We start from the raw sequence: 23,280 nt of genomic DNA on the forward strand, positions 1-23,280 counted from the left end.
GGGAGGTGAAACTTGACCTTATGAAGAATTAATTCAAATAGCATACTCTCACATATTTCCTGATATAGAAAACGTTCAGGATGTACAGTTAATTGAAAAAGTATACCATAGAATAGTGTACTTGGTATGAAACCATTTTTGTTTAATCCAGGAAAGCACTAGAATTTCACACACTACAATTTTCACAGAGATGATCTCTGCACAGTAGGATTGGAGGTGAGTTTTTGCTTTCCTTTCTGCTCTTCTACCTTTTTAATGTTTTCTGTATTGTACATGTGTTAGAAAAAAACTAAATAATCTCTTTAAACAGCTATATACTCTCGTGCATATACAATGTGGTGCAATTTGCAACCCATTTTCAGGAATATATCTATTTTTTTCAAGTAAGGGTTGTCCTATGAAACTACCCACATCCTATCGTGCCTTATCAATTACTTTCTATAGTTTGTTTTATTAAAGCATTCTTGACCCGAGCGTCCTTCATGTAAACTGGAATTATTATACCAATATATTTTAAAAAGCTTATGGCATTGATAACATCTTACTACATTTTTAAGTAAATTATGTTATTATAAATTTTCTGATGTTGCAGGACTGCTAAATTCTATTGTGGTCATGTGTGTTATCACCTACTCCTATATCCAAGATATATATAACTTTTCCCCAAAAGTGATTCATAATCTTAACTAAGAAAAGCAGAAAAACAGTTTTGAAAAATTATTCTGCAGAACGTTATTTTCCACTTTTTCCAAATAGCACAACAAGAAGGTTTGCAGGAAATGAAATGAAACCATGGTAACTAACTAAACCTATCATGAGCTATGAGATCAAAGGAACACACAGTACACTGCAGTCAACGCCTACCAGCAGCATAATCCTTTCCCAGTTCCTTTTGATCCTTCCTCCTAAATGTGAAAAAAGCTTCCAACCAATTTTTGTATTTTAAAAATGTGAAAGCCCCTTTACCAACATTCACTATAATTCTCTGATTTTATCCAGGAATTCTTTGGCTGACTTCACTTTGTAAGTCAACCTTCTCAATGTCCTGAGATTCAATTAAAAATTGTTGGTTCTTTTCAATCATTAGCAAAATTGCATTTTCTTACTTCAATGCATTTTATCATTTTCTAATACAGTGGCAATAGTTTCTTCACATTAAGTCTTCAGAGCTGTAAATATTAAATAAGATTCTCACAGGAATTCCTTGCTTAATAGAATCTTATTACCATTCTAAACTCAAAGCCACAATAAATTAAATCACAGTTGCATTTACATAATACAGAGGAGCCCCATTTCATTATCTTGTTGTCCATTCTGTCACCAATCATCAACCCCCTCACCGGCACTGAAGCTAAGCTCACAGAATCTGGCTCAACGTGTTCTCAAACTACCAACCATCAGCTAAAATTAAACAAGGTATTGATGGCTTTTGTCACACTAGCTGTTTATCACAGAACTACATAACCAGGGAGATAATAGGGCAAATCTCTGCAAAGACAAGAGATCACCTTTGCTGTTACGGTTAGCCAACCCCTAACAATTGTCACTTAGAATATAATATACATATACGCCATAAAAATATATGTATATTTTATGCATGACGAATTTCTGAGGGGATAGACAAATAATTATGAAGGGTATTATCTCTAGGAAGTGGAACTAGAAGTATGTGGTGGGAAAGTAATGTAATTTATCATTATATACACTCCTCTTATTCGAAAAGTTTTTTTTTTACCACATCCACGTGTTGTTTCCATAATCATAATAGAGATATAATAAATTATATGGATGCAAATATGCTATTATTTTTATAGATGATTATTGCTGTTTTTCTTTGATAAGTTATCCAAACCTACTATAAAATTATTTTTATAAGTACGAATGGTCATCAAATGATTTTACAATGGAATTGTAGTTTAAATTTTTAAACTTTAAATAGATTTATTTTGGCTTCTCTTTCTGGTGGGGGGTGAAAAGTTGACCTTTGAGAATTAGTTGGAGCAAATCTCATCCTTAAAGGCTTTAGACAAAAGTTTATCCCACTTTATAAAAATAGTCATGTGTTGGTAACTTAAAAATCTTAATTATTAAAAACTCATTGATTTAAAAGCCAAGAGTTCACTCTTGTGCCACATCCCATGCCAACTTATATAAAGTGCTGCACGGTTTGTTATTATTTTTTAATGTTATTTTTAAAAAGTTATATTCTCTGTTTCTTTGCTTTTATCCTCAGTTTTCTTATGTCTAAAATGCAGAAAATATAGTATCTACCACATGGGCTTATTTTGATGAAACTGAGTTTTCCAGCCTGTATGCCAGGAAGAGAGGTTACAAGACATCAAACCCATCCAGCCCTTCCGAGGCCTCCAAGGTCTGATGCTGCTGAAGCCCTTGGGCCGGTCACATCTGGCCATGATCAGCCTTGTGCATTTAGCTCAGTGTACCATATAACATCGTAATTTTCAATAGGTGCCACATCCCACTAGGATGCCACACCCACTGTTTAAATCAAAGACACAATAACACGTGTTGGTGAGGAGATGAGAACTTGGAACCCTTGTACATTGCTGGTGGGATTGTAAAATGGTAAAAGCACTTCGGAAAAAAAATTGGCAGTTCCTCAAAATGTTAAACATAGAGTTACAATATGATCCAGCATACTTCACTCCTAGATATATACCCAAGAGAAATAAAAACATGTCCACAGAAAAACTTGTACACAGAATTATTTATAATAGCATTATTTATAGCAGCATTATTTATCATACCCAAAAAGTGGAAACAACTCAAATGTCCATCAACTGATGCATGGATAAGCAAAATGTGGTATATATCCAAACACTGGAACATTATTCAAATATTATTCATTAATAAAAAGAATAAAGTAGTGATACATGCAACAATATAGACAAACCTTGAAAATATACCAAGGGAAAGAAGCCAATCACAAAAGAACACCTATTATCTATGATTCCATTAATATCAAATATCCAGGATGTATAAATCTACAGAGACAAAAGTAGGTTAATGGTACCCTGGGGCTGGGAGGGTTAGGGAGAAATGAGAAGCGACTGCAAATGGGTATGGAGTTTCTTTTTAGGGTGACACAACATTCTAAAATTGATTATGTTGCATAACTTTGTGAATGCACTAAAAACCATTGAATTGTACACTTTAAATGGGTGACTTGGTGTGTTATTTATAACTACAAAAAGGAAAAAGGTTTCAAAAAAAAAAGTAAGATACAATAACATGCAAAAGCTAACCTTGCAAATGAAGTTAGAAAAAAGGCTGCCATTTTTAAAAACATAGAAACAGTGCTTGGTTGCCACAGGTAAATGTTTCAGAACACTCTTTGTATAGGAGATAAATCCTTTTTGGTCCAGGAAAAATATCAGAAAACAGATAAATTGGTGAAGCAATTAGCCCTTAAATTTTTTTGCCTATCAATTTAATACTTTAGCAAGAAGTCCTTTAGGTTCATTTATCAAAAAGGGAAGTGAAAAAAAAAATGGGGAAGGTGTCTTTCTGAACTTACCAAAGAGAAGAAACCTGGTAGATTTTCTTCCTTCTTTACCCTCCTCTACTCCTAGCATTTAATTCTAATTTGTTAACTGAAAATGAGAAATAACTCAAAGGCTCTTAACACTCAGCCTATATATTTTCAGTTTCCTCTCCCTGTAGACAGACCACACGGGAAGCCATTAATCAGAAGGTTGCTTGGTGAGCTTGAGTTCCAGAGCAAGAAGAACTGAGTAAATCAAACATTTACGGGAATAGTTCTCAAAATGTGCTCCACTGAGAGATTCCATGAAAAGAGGGTCTCATGATCAAATGAGTTTAGGAAATGCAGTATAGTTCTATGAACAATACTCACAGGCTCTGAGAAGTACGGCAGGAAAGAAATCCAAGTGATGACGTTTAATGGCAGGGAGACACATGATTCCTGGTATTCATCGCCATACTAGAGATGACACTGCCCATGCTGGCCAAGACTCCTCCTTCCACAGACCCTGGACTCTAGAACATTGGCCTCTGAGGTGACTTCCCTTTCTGTTGCCCCCCGGGCTGACCAATTTTTCTTCTCACCAATTATTTAAATAAGATGACACATTCCATTTAGAGTCAAATCTTCAGAGATTTAGGAGGTATTATCTTCCACTTTGACCCAAGGTTGCAGCTACGGTCTTTGATTCTTCTCAAAATGAAAACAGCCCTACTGAATTTTTTTGGTCTGATTGTTAAAAAGATATACATGCATTGTAAAAAAAATTAATAATAATAATAATAATAACCAGGCAACTCAGAAAGGTACAGAGAAGTAAAAATCATCAAGTTCATCACTCAGAGATGAAGACTATGAACATGCAGTGATCATTCTTTCAGACCTCTCTCTACTTAAATACATGCCCAACAGATATATACTTGAGTAGTATGATACTATACATACTGTCCTGTATAGTCAACTTTATTTTCAGATTAACACAGGCGCTATTTTGGAATTTATAAAGTAAGAAATATGATATATTTTTTAAAGAAAATTCAATAAATATGTCTAAACATTATGCTTTCTTAGTTTTTAAATTCTCATTTGTTTTCCATTATCTAAAATTCTTCCAAATAATTCTTATCTTGATGGTCAGCATAAAATCAACAGGAAGTGCCACACACTGTGGGTAAAAAGCATTCCCTGGAATATGTCGAAATCTGTCCCGGAATATCCAGATACAGAATTTGGGGATTATCAAGACTCTTGCACATATGTCATCTTGCGCTCTCTCAATTTAGAGAAGCTAAAATGAGTCAGACTCAACAGAAATGTCTCTTGAGTTGCCAAATTTGGAGTTAACATTTCTCCTCAAAGGGAGCCCTTTAAATCAATAAGATATCTAGAAATCCGTTTAAAGATAAGTTCTCCCTAGCCAAAGGAAAACTGCTTACTAAATTAATTATCTAAATAATTCTGATAAAACTTAGTTCCCACAACCCTTTCCACTCATTATTCTTATTGCTCCCATAATGATCTTTCTAAATTACAAATGTAACCATAACTCTCTTCTATTAAAAGTATTCAGTGACTCCCATTTCCTAGAGATGAAGTCCAAATTCTTAAGCATAAAATACCAGGCTTTCCTGGCACACTTATAGCTAAAACTTCCTGCACCCCCAAGCCTCAGAAGCTCGCCATAGACCAAATGTTCCATGCTGTTCTATATATTCCTTCCTTGGCTATGTCTTCTTACCAAAATGCTCGTTTCTCATCACATCCTATCCCTCCACCCAGCAAACTTCTAGTCTACATTTAAGAGGCAGCTAAAATGTCTTCTTTCTTGACCCATTTGGATACTACTTGGCAGAATACAAAAGCCCAATAAATGGCGCTATTTTTGATGATGCAGTTATCTGGAAGATTATGTTAATTACCTAATTTAACAATGAACACCAAGCCCCTGATTTCCATGAAAGGCCTTGACACATATTAGTGATACACCAGGGATAGTTTAAGGTATATATTAGTTAAAAGTACTACGGATTTTACTGTACTAAAATTATTAACATAATTAGGTTTTCCATATCACCTTTAAAATATTAAATTATTTTCAAGTCAGTTTGGAAAATATTTTAAATCAAATTTTAAGAATATTATGGACAAAAGAACATCATCAAAATAGAATTTACAAAACTTGGTGCCTGGCCTCACCTACATCTTTCTTCGGAACTCATATCTGATTTTCTTACTATTTACCAAAGCTAAAACTGGATATACCACTTTAATAATAGGTTGATCAGGCATGAAAGATTTGAAGAATTGCATCATGGACTGATGTTCACTAATAAGGAAATGACTTTAACGAATACCTACTATGCTGTACTATGTAACTGGAATCCATTTTTCCTCTTCACTCAAAACTTCTTTCTTTTAAAACAAGAAAAGAAAACCAGATTTTGTTTGGTCATCCAGACTTCCTGCCAAAGCCTTATCTTCTGGAAGAAGCTGATCCCATCACACAGCTCTAGGAGCAGGTGCTGGTTAGACAAGCAATCAGTACATGCATTACCCTGCAGACTGTTATTGGCCACGAGTGGGAAAGGGAGACCTGCACTGGCCCGATCAACCTGAGGGAAGGATGTATACTGCATGAGAGGAGAGGTCCCCATAGACTCTCTTGCTGGGCATAAACAAGGAAGCACACAACTCTGATAGCCCCCGGCAGCCACCTTTTGACCACAAGGAAAACCAGCCCCAGACTGAAGCTGACGCTATGAGTGGGCATGAACAGAAACAGAAAGATCACAAATCCTCAATAACATCACTGGGACACTGATCATCCATGCTATTGCATTTCTGAATTTCTCATTATGTGAAATATTTCCATACATAATTTACAGTTTAAGTCAGTAGAGTTTTCTTATTTTTAATATTAGATAATACTTGCAGCTGCAGACATCTCAATTGATAGAGAATTTGATTCTTGAAAGTGGGATGCTGCTAATTACAGACTTCTAAAAGGTCTCTTCTGAGAAATAATGGAATTACAATCTCCATTTCACAAATAGGAAACTAAAGCTTGGAGAGGTTAAATACATATATAATAAGGTCAGGCAACTAGAACTCATGTTTGTCAGACTCTAAAATTTATACCACAGCTTCATTTCCAAAGTTCTAACACTGAGAGTAAGAAATTGCAAATATTTTGTGATAGATTTTTAAAATCTCAATTCCCTATTCTCTCTGACCTTTCTCTTCTCTTTCAACCTATACTTTACACTGGAAGCTTTCCTGTTTAAGTCATCAGTGTTTTAAATGTTTCTTATTTCAGCTTTCTTTTCTAGTTTTAGTAAAATACACATGTAAGGTTATATTTTTCTTCTCAGTAAAAATGAACAAGAGAAAAAGAAAAAAGGATATTTTATATCAAAGGCAAACAATGTTGACAGCACAAAAATTACTCAAAGTAATGCATAACTTGAGTCCTGATGCCACCTTAAATGTGCAACATTGATATAAAGAGGTGTTTTTAATATTTCCAAGAAAATTCTCGGATAAAGTGCAAGCAAGTGTGCCCCACGTTAAACGGATGCTAAGGAGGAATAATAGTGAGATCCTAATGTTCAGCTATGATCCACCTATTTGCACGTTTTAGTTAAGGCAGAAAGAGGAATCAGCTATTAGCAACAAAATTTTATTCACAAATTTGTTGAGTCAGTAAAAACTTTTCTGCATTCACAGCAATTCCATTAAAAAACTTAAAAATTTTCATATAAAAATAGTGAAAAAGTGGTTTTGAATGGGTTGTGATTAGACTTATAGACAGACATCATTAGATTCTTACTAGGTGCAGTGGTGGAAATGGGAAAATAAGATGTGCTCAAGAATATATAGGGAATAGCTCAAGAATATATAGGGAAAGGTAGAGGAAATGCAGGAAAACATGGAAAATTTCATCAGAAAATTAGAATCTAAAAATACAGGAAACAAAACTTCTGGAACTAAATAACACAGTATATGAAATTAGGAACTCAATGAATGGATTTACAGCATATCAAGAATAGCAGAATACAGACTAGCGGATTGGACGACAGGTCAATAGAAACTGTCCAAACTGAAGTTCAGAGATATAAAAGGCAAGAAGTTAGAATTTCAGAGGGAAAAACTTTAGAAAAGTCAGAAAATAATTTATCATGAATAAACCTACAGTAAGAGAAATACTAAAGGAGTTTCTCAGGCAGAAGGAACACAATCCCAAGAGAAACACAAAATCAAAAGAAAGAATGAAGAACCATGGAGGGGACAAATACATGAGTAAATATAGACAAATACTGACAATAAGGTCATGTGGGGTTTTAAAGACATGTAGAAATAAAATATCTGAAAATTATAACATAGAAGGTAGGAAAGAGGTAAATGGAGTTGAACGTTTTCTAAGATTCTAGTATTATTGGGAAAGTGCTAAAAGTAACCATTTATATTAAATATAAATCAGCCAAGGACAAGTGTTATAATCTCAAGTTTAATCATTAAAAGAACAGTAAAAGAACATATAACTCGACTTAATAAAGAGAAAAAATGAAATAAAATTGATTTGTCCAAAAGAAGTCAACAAAGAAAAAGAAACATGAAACAGGAGGATCAAATAGAAAATAAATAATAAGGTAGTATTTTAAACCAAAAAATATTAGTAATTACATTAAATGAAAGTGGAGTACATATTCAGCTAAAATTAAAAACTTAAGAACACTATAAGTGGAAATAAAGTACAAGTCACAAACTTGGAGGAGATATTTCAATTCATATATACCAAATGACTAGTCTCCAGAACAAATGACTTTTATGAATCCACAAGAAAAAGCCATGGAACCCAACAGAAGAAAGGGTAAAGGGTCTGAATAGGCACTTCACAGAAGAGAAAATAAAAGTAGTCAATAAACATGAAAAGATGCTCAATCTCATTAGGGATCAGAGATACACAAATTAATCACCAGACACCATCGAAGGGCATAAAGTCTGACAGCATTAAGTGAAAGCGAAAAAGAAACAACAGGAATTCTTATACACAGTTCTGGAGTAGACATTGGCACAACTACTTTGGAAAAAACTGTCATTGTTAATAAAGCAAAAGATCTAATGAAGCAAAAGCAGCAATTTCACATATAAGTAAATATCCTAGAGAAAATCTTAACATGCACCAGGAGACACATCCAAGATTATTATACACAGCAGGACTGTTTTCAATAGCCCCAAACTAGAGACTACCCACATGTCCATCAATAGTAGGATGAATAAACAAATTATAGTATACTTATTAGGTTATTATATAGCAGTGAAAAAGAATGAATTATAGCCTTGCTGTACAGCAAAGATAAATCTCAAGAACAAAACGTTGAGTCAAAAAAAACCCTGAAGAGTATATTCTATATGTTCTATTTATTTAAAGTTCAAAAATGATGAAATCAAAACAGCATAGTATGTCGTGATAAAAACATATGTTATAAACCTATAGAGAAAAGTAAGGAGATGATCATCAGGATAGGCTTGCCATTGTGAGGGCCAGAAGGAAGCAGGACAGAATAGGGGAGGGATCTATAGGACACAGGAGACGCCCAAGGCAATGGCTGTTGCTTAAAATACATGCAGGGCACTTAACAGTTATCATGATATTTATCATGATATTTAATAATTTTTATATCTCTTATGAGTATTCTTTTGGATATACTTAACATTTAATAAAAAGGATACCACCAAACATGCACTGGTGCTATTCCTTCTCATTTCTCACTTAACACGTACAACACTGAACCTAATAATTTTTTCTTTTAGTGAGAAAAATTATAGAATGAGTTACAAACTTTTTTTAAAGAATTAGTTCTAAAACTATGAAAATCATAAAGAAAAATGCTTTCAACCAAACTTCTTATTTTTGGTTACTGATAACTGATACATGCCATACTATCTCATTAAACGAAGGCAAATGTTGTCAGAATCAACATACAGAAGATCCCCAAGTCACTATGAAACACTTCATGCTTCATGAGGCATAATCTAGTGCCTGGGGTAGCATCTTATCTTTAACTACACACTCCAACCACGTGGATGCCTGTCTGTATGCCTCCATTGTATAAAAAACTTTCATTGACTAACAATCATTTTTCCTGAACCAAGGGGTCAACATGAGCAAAGGCAGAAAAGCCAGACAAGGCCTGGCCTGAAATTCAGGCTGAGATACAGTGCTGGAGAAGATGATGCTGAGGAGGAAAGAAAGATATCACCCACAGATGACCTTCCATGTCATACAATGAGAATCTCTTTTCTGATGGCATAAAATTAGTACTTTTACAGGACACACACAATACACGGTCCCCTAAATAACACCTCACATTATACACAAAGATCCTCAGTGAAGGAGTAGGCCCCCACAAGTTCAGGGGACATGCCAGTGCTGGAGGGGGCTGTGTTCTTTCAACCTTGTGCCCTACTCAACATCAACATTACACTTCTGCTGCTCACTGTATCAGATTTTGAGATTGATCATTTCTGACACTGAGGAAGATCCATTAGAGGGGAAGGTTGGATACAGGGAGATTCTTAGACAGTTACTGAACTAGTCCAGGAAGCAGCTTGAAGTTGAAAAGAACGGGAAAACTTGAGACATACTTAAGAAATAAAAGATTGTTGAGTTTGGCTGTGTGAGATGAGCAAGAAGAAAAAGTCCTCTGACCATCAGACAACGTAGGTCAGTACCCTGGGCTTTCCAGAGGCTATGAAAAGGTATGATATGAAAAAACAAAAGCACAGCTCCAAAACACAAAAGAAAAACTACAAAGTTAAAGTTAATTTCAAAAGCAATTTATATTTTTTAAAAAACATAATCTTAACAGCAAAAAATACATATTTAATATGGGATATAGTGTTTGATATGATGTAGATGGGGGCTCTAAACAAATAAAACATCTTAAAATAGAACTGAGAGCAAAAAGAAAAATGAGGTCTTGGTTTCAGTCCTGTGGACTGACTAAAAAATAGTGCCACCAGCTCATAAAGGGAATACAGATGCTCTACTTGGGAGGGAAACTGATGAGTTCAGTTTTGGACATACTGAGGTTGAGGGACCCAAGGAGAAACTTGAGTTCAAGGCACCTTATTCCTAATTTTAGGAATTATTCCTTGGATAACACAGTAAACACATAATGAACATTGATGGCTTTAAGGTATCAAACCGGCTTCCCCCAACGGATCATGCATTATGTTAAAAATAACAAAATTAACATGAATTGGGAGGATCTTTAGTTGAAATGGGGAGTATCAAACAAGAATCACAGATGCGTCAATATAACTTCTATTTCATATTCTGCTTAACACTTTCCCGCCATACCTCTAGTTCAGAACAAGGAAAATCATATTTCAGCATAAAAATTACTCACAATGCATGTTCCCAAATTCCCTATCCCTACTACAACCCCTTTTGCTCACTACCATTCCTTTTCCACGTAACAATTTTATCATGATTTTTCAATAAGAAAAGGAAGGCTGCATGCTACCCTAAACCTATGAATTAAAAGCACTCTCATCATTCCTGTTCACCTATTCTCCAATTTCTATTCTAGGACTTCCTGGGCCAAAGTGGATGGGAAGTCCTCATAAACTTAAAGTCGTGAGTAGCACAAAAGAGGCTGAGAGGGTGGGAATGAGGAGGAGCTTGGGAGGTTTGGGAGCTACTTTTCTCCAAACTAAAGCCTTGGCCCTAGGGTGTCTGCTGGTGTCACTCAGTGAAAACTGCATGACAGCCACATTAGGAGAGGCAATATGATATAATGGAAAATACCTGGATTTTGCACTGAGGCAAAACTGAGTTCAAATCCCAGTTTTGTAACTTACTACGTGATCTCAGAGGAGGCAGGGGTGCCAGCAACAAAGGGGAAAGGAAGAGCGTGCGGGCAGATTTCTGTCTCTCCCCTCACTCCACCTCCTTTGCCCTTATTCTGGTCCACCGGCCTTGACGTCAAGGCTTGTTTACTCCAGACACTCAGATGACCAGACTATCTGGAAATGTGGTGTTGTAGAATCCCAGAATTATAAAATGTTAGGAGCAGAAAGATGAAGAAACTAACTTCAAGAAATCCTGTGATTTGCCCCAAATCAGTCTTCTAGTTCATTTAGTGGTAAAATGAATAGGTATTTAAATTCCCAGCCCAGACTTTTTTCCCTATAACCACAATTTAAACCTCAAAAACAATATAATTATTTAATTGGAGGCAGATTTACACTTTATAATTTGCCATAAAAAGCAAATTTCCGTGAACTCCTATAACAAGTTCCTTCTCCAAGTATGCAATTGATCCAGAATTCAGTATGAAAGAATACTGAATTACATCATTCTTTCTGTCAGACAGATTAACATTAAATCTGGAAATAAGAGCAGTCCCTGCTCACCCAAACAGGCAGAAGCGATTGGAGAAGAAGTTAGACATGGTCATATTAGAGACCTAAGTAATAGCATCATCTTTCTATTCTCCCTCTGTGGCTTCGCTGTGAAAAGAAACGCCATTTCTTTGACCTCTTTCACGCTCTACCTTTAAGGCTTTTCTAAATGGATGAATGGAAACACAAAGGAACAAAGGAGGGCATGAACAAAGAAAGACAACTGATAACTATTCCAAGCTTTTAGAGGCAGCAACGGAGAGTGATTAAGGGCAAATTCTGAAGCCAGATTGTCTGGGTTCGAATATTAGCTACACGAATTATTAAATGCATGACGTTGGCCAAGTTACTCAACCTCTAGGTCCTCTGTTTCCTTACCTGTAAAGTGGAGATGGCAACAGTACATACATCCTAGAGCTGTTGTGAAGATTAAATGAGGTTAGAGGGCTGGCAGGAGGTAAGCCCAAAGGATAAGCACGCTATTGTATAATTGTCCCGATGTTACTGCAGGGTTTCTGGGCCCTGTGCTGTAGGCTAGGAACAGCCAAAACGCCAGGCAAAGTTCAGTTGATAGGAAAGAGCCAAGAGCTCCCAAGAAAAGCTGCTTCAACCAAAAGCCAACCTAAGAGAAACTGCACTGGCTTTCATTTTATGAGTTACAAAGATCTTTTCTCTTTGTTCCTTTCCTTATTCAAGAAATAGATGGGAGCTGACACAGCAGGACAGAAGGGAGAGAACGGTAAGATGAAATAGAAGAAAGAAGCTACAATAAAAATGCTTTAAAAGTTTTTCAATTCTTAATTACTGTGTGCTACCATTCATGAGGAATTTTTTAAGGGTCTCAAAGCTATTAAAATGGTAATTAGGTCCCAAGAAAACAAGAACCAATTCAATTACATGCTGGATGCTTTTAAAATTTAAAGCCTTCTATTAAGAGGGTTTTAAATGAAGCACAGTTATAATTACAGGTCCATGACCAACCTTAAAGCCAAAGTGTAGGTTCCGGGCTGGCGCTGGCTCTCCCGAATGAGGTAGCTCCCCTCAGCCACACTCAGGAGCTGGTCTGCTGCTTCTCGGGAGATCATGCCGTGAAATCTAAGAAACAAAGTCAATTCAGAAACAGCATGCTTGTCACCTTTTTCCATAAAACAAACCCTCCACCTTCTCCTGTTGTTTTCTAGACAAAGTCCTGCCATATAATTGAAGGGGAGCAGTTGGGTTTAACTATGCGTGTGTTTCTCAGGGCTTGGCCTATGGCCAGCTTCTCAGTGGTGACAAGAACAGCACCAAAGTAGCGCTCCAATCCACTTAACAATCATGAAATCAAAATTCACATCCGTCTATGGGATCAACCACCTCTCTCAAGAGGACAACTACCTTCTTATGCAGCCATCTGACCATATGGACATGCTAAAAAATATACAAAAATGTGTCCCATTTCCTTTCTTCACACTAGTGGCACTGCTCCAAAGTTCTGGCTGAGAGTCTATGTTGGCAATTTTCCAGGACCCTGGGTTGCCCTTAATTGGCATGATTGCCCAATAATGTGCATAATCTGCATCGCTGGATACTCAAGCCAAAAGCAAACAACTGTAATACTTGCTTTCACTCCCTGCTAAAACCCTATTTTTGATTAACAGAGAAAAAAGAAGGAAGAAGAATAAACATAAATAACACACTCGTTACACAAACACAGTAGATTTATCTAAAACATTCTGACACGAAATGCTGAAAAAGAAAATCGTCAGTGGTGATTGTCGATTAATGTTAAAAATATAAAACCACCTCATATTCGTATGGTGATTTACAATTTACAAAGAACATACACATATATGATGTCCTTCTAGTGACTCAAAGATAAGTGAATTGAGCGATTGCTCAAATGAAACTGATTGCAGCTTTTACCGGTATGAAAAAAAACAAGTCACTTGAATTTGGAATGACAAATTTAAAAGGTGCTGAAATGGCACCTTAATAATTTAGGAACTTTACTAGGGAGCAAGTGACAACTTCTGGGAGTTTTTCTCATGGAAACGATTCAGTCTTTCTCAACTGAAGTCTTAAAACAGTTCATGGAAGGTATGTTCAAATCATGACAATTAGAACAGCTAGGTTTAACAATGGGCTCCTGGAATTTCTTTCTTTCTTTCTTTGTTGAGGAAGATTAGCCCTGAGCTAACTGCTGCCAATCCTCCTCTTTTTGCTGAGGAAGGCTGGTCCTGAGCTAACATCCATGCCCTTCTTCCTCTACTTTATATGTGGGACGCCTACCACAGCATGGCTTGCCAAGTGGTGCCATGTCTGCACCCAGGATCCGAACCTGCGAACCCCGGGCCGCTGAAGCGGAACGTGTGAACTGAACCACTGCGCCATCAGGCTGGCCCCTGGAATTTCTTATCTCCAGAAATTCCTCAGTATTTCAGAACCAGGCCCACTCTGACCCTGCTCGAAGCAGAAAGATGGTAAACTATCTCTAGTAGTAACACATACCATTAGATTAGCATATTGGTATATTAAGTTTATATGATACTAATTAATGAAGTAAGTAAAATTTATTATCTATCCATTTTAAAAAAACAATTAATTTAAAAGAAAATCTCACTCAAGGAAACACATTTGAGAACAAAACTTGACAATGATATTTAAAGAACCTTAAAACTATTCATACCAGTTGATCCAAAATTTCCACCCCAGAAAAAAAGCTTTATGCTTTACCATGTTTCTTATGGTGTTACTTTCAATAATGTAGTTTAAAAGCAACCTAAATGCCAAGAACAGAGAAATGACTACATGATGGCCCAACCATAAAGAACACCAGTGGCTCCCCCCAACATTCACAAGAGTTTTGAAAGTTAAACAGAATAAATAATTTAATAATTTAATAATAATTCTAAAATATTTGCTATAAACATTATTGTTTCTCTGATATGATCTTAAGTCATGAAAAACAAACGACTTTATTCAGGGAATGATATGATTATAGGTGATTTTTATTCTTTTCCCCAAAGAATAAAATATATTTCTGGTTTTTTAATAATCAGAAAAACTAAGGACTTTAAAAATTATTACATTTTTCATAAAATAGAAAAATGCTCATTATTAACATTAAATGGAAAAATCAGGCTATAAAAATTTTATGTATCTCAATTTTGTAAAAACCATTAGGATAACAGATCTTCAGAAGGTAATACTTCAAATTGCTAAATTTAGTTATTTCTAGGTAACATGAATTTATTTATAGAAAAACTTTGGAAAATAAAATATAAACATAGAATAAACCACCCATACCCTGCTGTATGTATATATTTGCATACATATGTCTATATGCTTAATACAGACATACATACAAATATATATATTTTTGTCACATACAGCTAGGATTATTTATTTACTTACATGGCTTGCATCTCTATTTTAACATTATTGCATATACATTTTCCCATGCTATTTTCTTCTCTATATTTGTCTTTATTTTCGCTAATTAGAATAATTACATTTATAATCAGAAAAATAATTCAACTTATCCAAACTTAAATACCTCCTTCGTCTTGCTTTTATTTTTACTAAAAGCATCCATTAACCTGTGTCTCTTACATATTTCAATCTATAAAATGTCTTCTGATAATCCATACTTACTCTCTTCCATAATACTTTGGTCTGTTTTCTACCTATTGGGAAAAGGAAAAAAAAGGATATTTATGAAAATGCAAATGTTCAGAACATTACTCAACATCTCGTATATGTGACAAACCAAAGCATATATTAAGAAAAAGAATTAGAATAAGATTAGAAAAATCAATCTGGAGTCCCAGTTCTATCAGCAGATTAACTGTGCCCTTTGGACTGGTCACTTCGTCCCTCAGACCAGTTTCTTATCTATAAAATGCTGTGTATGTAAAAGGAGTTGGACTAGGGCCCCCACCGTGGCTGAGTGGCTTCAGCGGCCTGGGGTTTCACTGGTTCGGATCCTAGGTGTGGACATGGTGCTGCTCATCAGGCCACGCTGAGGCGGCGTCCCACATAGCACAAGCAGAGGCACTCACAACTAGAATCTACAACTATGTTCCAGGGGGCTTTGGCGAGGAGGAAAAAAAAAAAAGAGTGGGACTAAATTAGCTTTCATTTCTAGGATTTTATGAATCTGAAAAAATATCTACATCACTTTATCAAAAAAGTAAAATAAAACATCCAAAAACTTAATGCCACAATTGTGTCAGAACAGATTGTGGTTTTCTCTCCCATCCTCTCCTTCCTGTTACTCCATATTCCCTTCTGCTAACATCTCAGTATAATCTTGCCCTTTTGCTCTTCCATCAGCTCTTCTCTCACCACAGGTCTTCTCCCTACGTCGGGTGTGCTGGCTGGAGATAAAGAAAGGCCCAGCAGAAAAGGTGCTAGGGGATTCCTACTGGAGTAGACAGAGAGAGAGTATTGCCCTATTCATTCAAGAAACATTTACTGGATGGCAAATAGGGGATAGGCATTGTCCTACCTGGAAGAGGACGCATCATGGTAATAAGACAAAAATTCTACTTTTTTTTTTTTCTTTGAAACTTACATTCTAATGATGAGAGACAACGAATAAAGAAGTTTAAAGAAATAAACAAGAAAACAGGAAGTGCTGATAAGTGCTATAATGAAAATAAGAATGGATAAGGTAAAAGAGAGGGCTAACGAGGTACTGAAGTTGGGCGGTCAGGAAAGGCATCTCTGAGAAGACATTTAAACTGAGTCCTAAATGACAAGAAGCCAGGCCTAGCTGCAAAATATCAGAAATGGAATAAGCTTTCCCTAGGAGGTACCTGGGTGACACTACGGACTACATTTATTGAGTTTGTGTTGTGTATTTTAATTACATTGGAAGATCACTGAATCCTCACAATGAGATATGAGTTACTCTACTCCATCCTCGTAAGATAGTATTATCATTCTCATTTTACTGATGAAGAAACTGAGTATCCGCAAGGTTAGACAACTTGTTCAAGGTTACAAAGTGGTGGAGCCCAAGCTAAAACTGGGATTCTTACTCAGGAATAGCAAAAAGGGCCCAGACCCTTTGTCTATTTGACACTGACTCATCTGAATTACTTAAATACGGCAGTTCCCAAAGCAACTCCAAGTCCACCCTTTCAGTGATCCCCTCCCTTGGCCCCTCTCCAGAGCCTGACTGCCAAGTCTAGGTTACCTACCCACTGGTCATCAAGGTATAGTACCATTTTCAGCAAACCTGATACATTTGTTCATAGCATAGAAAAAAAATTGTGTTTCAATGAAAAATTATGCATTATCTATAGCATACACTACTGGCTTATCTAGCTCAGTCCACCGTCTTTGAGCTATTTTGGAACTCTCTAAGTGGTAGGTAACGGATACATAGACTTTTTCCTGTGTGATAGTGGTTTAACTGACTGCTTTTCTATGCCCCCACCCAGCAGAAAAAAGATTTTTGTCTCTATTTGCAAGTCATTTCAACATTCCTTGACTCCATATAAATTTGTGCTTTTTAACTTTTCCTTTGAATTGATTTTAACATCTGCCGGGTTTCCTCACATCATATGAGTAAATAAATGTTTTAATATGTGTGCATCTTCATATCTGAAGGAGAGACATGATTTTACCTTTTTCTGAAAACTATATTGAAATAATAATTATCCTTCAGGAATCTTCTGTTGTCTGGTGAGTCTGTAGTCAGGTTATTTATCTTCTGAAGGTAAACTCTACCTCATTTGGTCTTGTTGCATAATTTCTCTGCTCATAATACACAGTGTCCTAAAAATATGCCAGCTGGTCCCTAGGGCTACAGATGATGGCTCTTCTATTTTTAGGTCCAGAGCTTATTAGAGCAGGGTGAGGCAGCTGCTTGAGAGAAAACCTTTGCTTTTGAGGTGAAAATCCAATGCTTAAGTCTTAACTTAAAGAATTAATTTAAGGTTCTACAGCATTATATGATAAAATGTTATCAAGAAGAACAATTTTGCAGTGTCCATTCAAACTAAAAATGTGCAAACTCTCAATATTTACTCTTGAGCAACACTTACACATGTACACACAAAGATATGTATAAGAATGCTCACTGAAACATTGTAGTCATTTTTAAAATGGAAATAACAAATATACACCAATAGGGGAATAACTGAACTGTGTTACAGTATAAATAATAGACACAGTTTGAATGGATTATGTAGACCTATAGGGACTAACATGAAGAAGTCACTGAGACAAACTACTCAATACAAACATAAGTTATGGAATAATAACACAGTGTAACACCATTTAGGAAAAGCACACACACACACACACAAAATACTACAATAAATATTTATAGTAGAGAGAGAGATCTGGAAAAATATATACCAAATTCAAATGGTTACCTCTAGGAAGGTAGGGGAGAAGTGAAGCAAGGGGCCCATGGGAAAGGCAAAAAAGAGACTTTACTATTATCTGTAATACAATTTTTTAATAAAGAATGGATGCATGCATTACTTACAACACTGATACCACCTTAAAAAATAGAAACCAAGATTAACTTTTGTGCAATCTAATATTGGAGTCTCAGACACATTAGAACGGGGTCCCTCAATGGGGTCCCCCAACATTTTGAGAAGAGAAGATCATGGCCTTTCCCCTGAACCATGGGATCTTTGCAGGTGGTTGAGGGTGACATACTTTATCAGGCCTATGGGACTGAGGTAAAAAGAAAGGAAAGTTCTTGAATATGCTCTACTTATTGATGAAAATCCTGGACGAATGCAAAGAAATGGTGGTGGCTGAGAGACTGATACCCACAAATGGTGTGGTAATCCAAGACAAATACTGATTATTTATTTGATAACCCTGTATTAAGTCCTGTAAATCAGTATGATTCCATTGATTGCCTAAGTGATCATCTTCACAACACAACTGATTTTGGCGTGATATCACTGAATAATTATTTTGCTTTACCCGAAAGAATTTTGAATTAAAAGAAATTAGGTAAACGCTGATGAATAATACAGTACTTTTATAATAAGCAATAAGCCCAAAATAAAATTCACACACCAACTGCATCTTTTCTACATTTCTATAATGGAAATGTCAAATAAAACTTAAACTAATTTTTTTTCTCTCCTGTAGATAGTGAAGGGGATCAGAATATGCCACCTCAAAATATGCCACATTCGCATAAGGATTATTTTGAGCTGAAGGCAATTAAGAGCGAGCAGATACAAGAAGAACAATTTGCCCCTTGTCTTTCTGTCAGGGCATAAATAAATTCCCCATTCGTGAAGTAAATTTATATTTATAAAGGAAAGTTCCATATGTAAAGGTGCCCTCCTCTCCTGTAACAGGAAGAGGAGACAAGAATGACTCCAGAGACAACTCTTACCACCTAAGATGACTTGAGTCTGCAGAATAAACCTCACTAAACAACCCATATTTACTATACATTTCTTAATCACCTTCTCACAACTTACCACTACCCTCAGAAGCCCAAATCCCCTTCTCCTTTGTCTGGTCTCTTTTCCACACTTTATCACCCTTTGTTAAGATGGTATATAAGGTTCCTGGGTCTAAATGCCTCTGTGGGGTTTTCACTTACCTGCTATAAGCCCCTTCTTCCCCATGTGCATATGAAATAAACCTTCCCTCCTGTTAACATCTCTTTTGTCAGTTTAATTGGCAAGCCCCAGACACAGAACCTAACAGGGTAGAGGGGATGTTTTGCTGACATCTAAGATATCATTACTTAAGCAGTGATTTGGAACAGTCTTTTCAAACTCACAAATAGTATAGCATTACTCTGAGAGATAATCAATTAAAGAGTTAGTCTGTAATATAAAAATGATTATTAAGTATCCCAAGTTAGTTTACTTGCAAATACATCAAACTGGGAATTTAAATGCTACATGCAATAATAAAAATGTATTTAAGCTTATACAAACATTTAAATGCTTGTTTCTAAGTTTTTAAAATTCATAATAATAGTCAAGGGACTTTTTACAGATTAAAACTGGTTGAAGTCAACGTGACTAAGTAAGATATTATTTTAAATTAGTACTTGTGTTGAATTACATGCTTTGCTTTCTCCAGTTTTTTATATTGAGTAGTTAACATTTTTTCATGATACCATATCAAGGTTAGGAAAAATGAGGAATGAAGAGAACAGAAAAGATTTCCAACTGAAAATAAAAGGTGCTCATAAAATGTTTTTCAGCTTGGTTGGCATAAATGTTGTATGTCATGCCACCAGAAAAGGAAACTTTAAGTTAATCTACTATTATTGAATACGACATAAAGTGCATAGTATAATATAAGAATTCAACAAATAACTAAACAGTAGATGTCATTTTACAATATTTTAAATATCAGTGGAATTCCTTAAATTAACATTTACTGCAGAGTTTTGTATGTAATGACCTATTTTCATCATACATAAGGCATTTTAATCAAACTCACTCTTGTATCTTATTTCCCAGAAAAATAAGAAGAACTTGTTTAATAAAGAAATGTTTTGCTCTCCAAAAGAAATTTGAAAACAGTAGAAACAAACAATAAAAGTATTCTAAATGTTAATGCCCCTCCCTCCTTCCCTACAACGCTATAGGTTCAGCTTTCGGATTATTTCTTTTACTAAGGAAACCCTGTTCCATGGCTATAGTTCAACACAGTTGTTCCTGAGCCAGACCTGATAGGTTAGGGTTAAAGGTCAGCATTCTCACTGCTTCAGCAGCCCGGGTTTGGTTTCTAGGCGCAGAACCACATCATTCGTCTGTCAGTTGCCATGTTGTGGCGGTGGCTGACAAAGAACTAGAATGACTTACAAGTAGAATAAACAACAATGTACTGGGGCATTGGGGAGGAAAAAAAAAAAAAGGAACGAAGATGATCAGCAACAGATTTTCAAAAAACAGAACAAAAAAAAGCCAGAGTTGTTCCAAAAAATGTATTCTCATTTAAAGAATATGTACTTCTGGAGGCAATGCCACTAGAACAATGAAGTAGAACGTTTAGAAAATTTCCAAAACGTTTAATGCTGCTCTTTCATAATAGTGGTGCTGACTTGGCCAGAAGTCACAGGAAATCATTATCTCCTTACCTCTTGTTCACATTGTGAAAAATGGTACACGTAGGTAGGCACTTTAAACCTAGTCTGGAAGTCTATGTGATGCTTCTTAAAAGTTAGGGTATACAGGGGCTGGCCCCGTGGCCGAGTGGTTAAGTTCGCGCGCTCCGCTGCAGGCGGCCCAGTGTTTCGTTAGTTCGAATCCTGGGCGCGGACACGGCACTGCTCATCAGACCACGCTGAGGCAGCGTCCCACATGCCACAACTAGAAGAACCCACAACGAAGAATACACAACTATGTACTGGGGGGCTTTGGGGAGGAAAAGGAAAAAATAAAATCTTTAAAAAAAAAAAAAAAAAGTTAGGGTATACATACATGAAGTTGTAAAAAATAATATGACCTTGGCCAAATATTACTATTTTTTCAGGCAGCACCCTAGAAATATGTATATAAAAGCTATGCACAAAAAAATACTTTCAAGTGTCAAGATTTTGTTTTGCATTGTTTTTTTAAAAAGGCTCAGTTGTTTGGAGGCACAGAAGGAGGAAAAGGGAGAAAAATACACATTTGGTATTTGCCTCCTACAGTGGCTGACTCTGAATTAAAGGTGAGTAAGTCAGTCAATATTCAAACCCAGCTTTGGATCTATTTTAATTTCCTAAGTTAAAGTCGGGGGGGGGGGAAGAGAGGGAGGGAGAGTAGAGTGCAGGGGGAGAGGAGTGGAGGGGAAGAGAAGAGTGTGGGGGAACAGAGAAGAATGGAGCAGGAGGAGAGAGAAGTAGAGAGGGAGGGGAGAGGAGTGGAGAGGGAGGGGAGGAGGAGAAGGGAGAGAAAGAGGAGGAGGAAGAAGAAGGAGAGGAGGACTACACGGGGGAGGAAGAGGGGGAGGAAGAGGACGGAGGGGAGTTTTAAAACAGCTCAAAGACAATGAAAGGCTGGAATCAGAAAACCTGGAAGGACATCATGCACACAGACAATGCAGTTTTCCACTGAAGCATAAATTCTTCATTACATTGTTTTTTCTCATTGCATTTTACACCATAGAAAATATCAACGTGGATAATAGTTAAGTTTCAATAGCCAAAAAAATTAATTTACAAAAATTTAAAGAAAATGCAGTGGCTGCATAGCGAGGAATAAGAACTTATCAAAGAACTACAAAGCTGGAAATGAGTTGTAGGGAAAAGGTGAGAAAATGAGGTCAGAAAGGTCATGGAACTTACAAAGACTGTATAACTCTTTATTCTCCACTAATAGTAAGATAAACTTCTAGGTGCTTGCCTTCCTCCTCAATTCTGTAGCATTCCTGATGGTATTTAGACCAAAGTTAGAAGTACTAAGAACGCAGCTTACTTTCCATTCTATTTTAGACTTCATCCAAGAAAACCATTAACCTTAGCATGCCAACTAGGTTAGCTCTCTCTCTACTGTCAGATTTTACAAATTCAATACGGAATATTTACAGAGTTTTTTAAAGCTCTGTAATTACTACTTGGGGACTCGCTGAAAACTAGTTATTCAGTTTCTTGAGATTATTTTTTTAATTAGTAGACTGCATTAGAAAAGGATAATAGGTAAATTTTTAAAAAACAAACTTCCTTCTATTCACTATTTTCCCACCTTAGATTCAAGTACCTTCTAGGTAGGAGGGATAAAGAGGTAGAAACTACCAACCTGCTTATGTACCAGCTAACTGGTAAAGAGGTTCTTTTTGCAACTGTAGTTGTGATCTCCAACTTTATAAATGTACTTCTACATCAAGGTATTACAGATTTTGACACCAAAGCATATCTTACTACCCAATTGCCTACGAACACAGAATTTTAAACAAGAGCAAAAGATACTTTTTAAAAGACTATTTTGAAAGTAAAATAAGGTGAAAACAGGCTTTTGAGTGATCGGCTGATTTTAAAATAAATAGTTGGTTTTAATAATTCAGTACTACTACTCAGCATTCATAAAAAATGCTTTCCAGATGCAAAGCATATTGTAAGTGTTAAATAAAGGATCATTATAACACCCAAGAGATATCTGAGCATGATAATCTTTATTTTTGTGGAATCAAAAGTTGAGCTATAGGCTGTGTCAGCACATAGTGGCAATTAGTGGTGAAGCTACAGTTTCTATTAAAGTGCTTTACTCCACTCCTGTCCCAAACTCTCATGCTCCCACCTAGTAGAATACGTCCTCTAAAACAGAGCAAGCATAAGACAAGTGCTTTTGTACCTCCCATGCATTCCCTTAAGTCTTTATTAAACATCTATTTATGTTTCAAGCACATTCAAGGCACCTGGGAAATACTGATCAACAAAACAGACC

General features: G+C 36.1%; 1 protein-coding gene across 4 annotated transcripts in view; it reads right to left on the reverse strand.

The window, feature by feature from the left end:
* Positions 1 to 23,280, reverse strand: part of CHN1 (chimerin 1) — a 184,901-nt gene that overhangs the window by 102,110 nt on the left and 59,511 nt on the right. For 3 of the 4 annotated variants that reach the window (XM_070241265.1, XM_023622028.2, XM_070241266.1), the window contains 2 exons: positions 15,554 to 15,585; positions 12,899 to 13,012 (listed from right to left, as the gene is read on the reverse strand). In XM_070241265.1, coding sequence (XP_070097366.1) covers positions 12,899 to 13,012; positions 15,554 to 15,585 — 146 coding nt within the window. Of the gene's footprint in view, positions 1 to 12,295; positions 12,436 to 12,898; positions 13,013 to 15,553; positions 15,586 to 23,280 lie in introns of those variants that run through there. The other variant, XM_023622029.2, reaches the window with a different exon arrangement.

This window comes from Equus caballus, chromosome 18, assembly GCF_041296265.1.
Source record: "Equus caballus isolate H_3958 breed thoroughbred chromosome 18, TB-T2T, whole genome shotgun sequence".
NCBI lineage: Eukaryota > Metazoa > Chordata > Mammalia > Perissodactyla > Equidae > Equus > Equus caballus.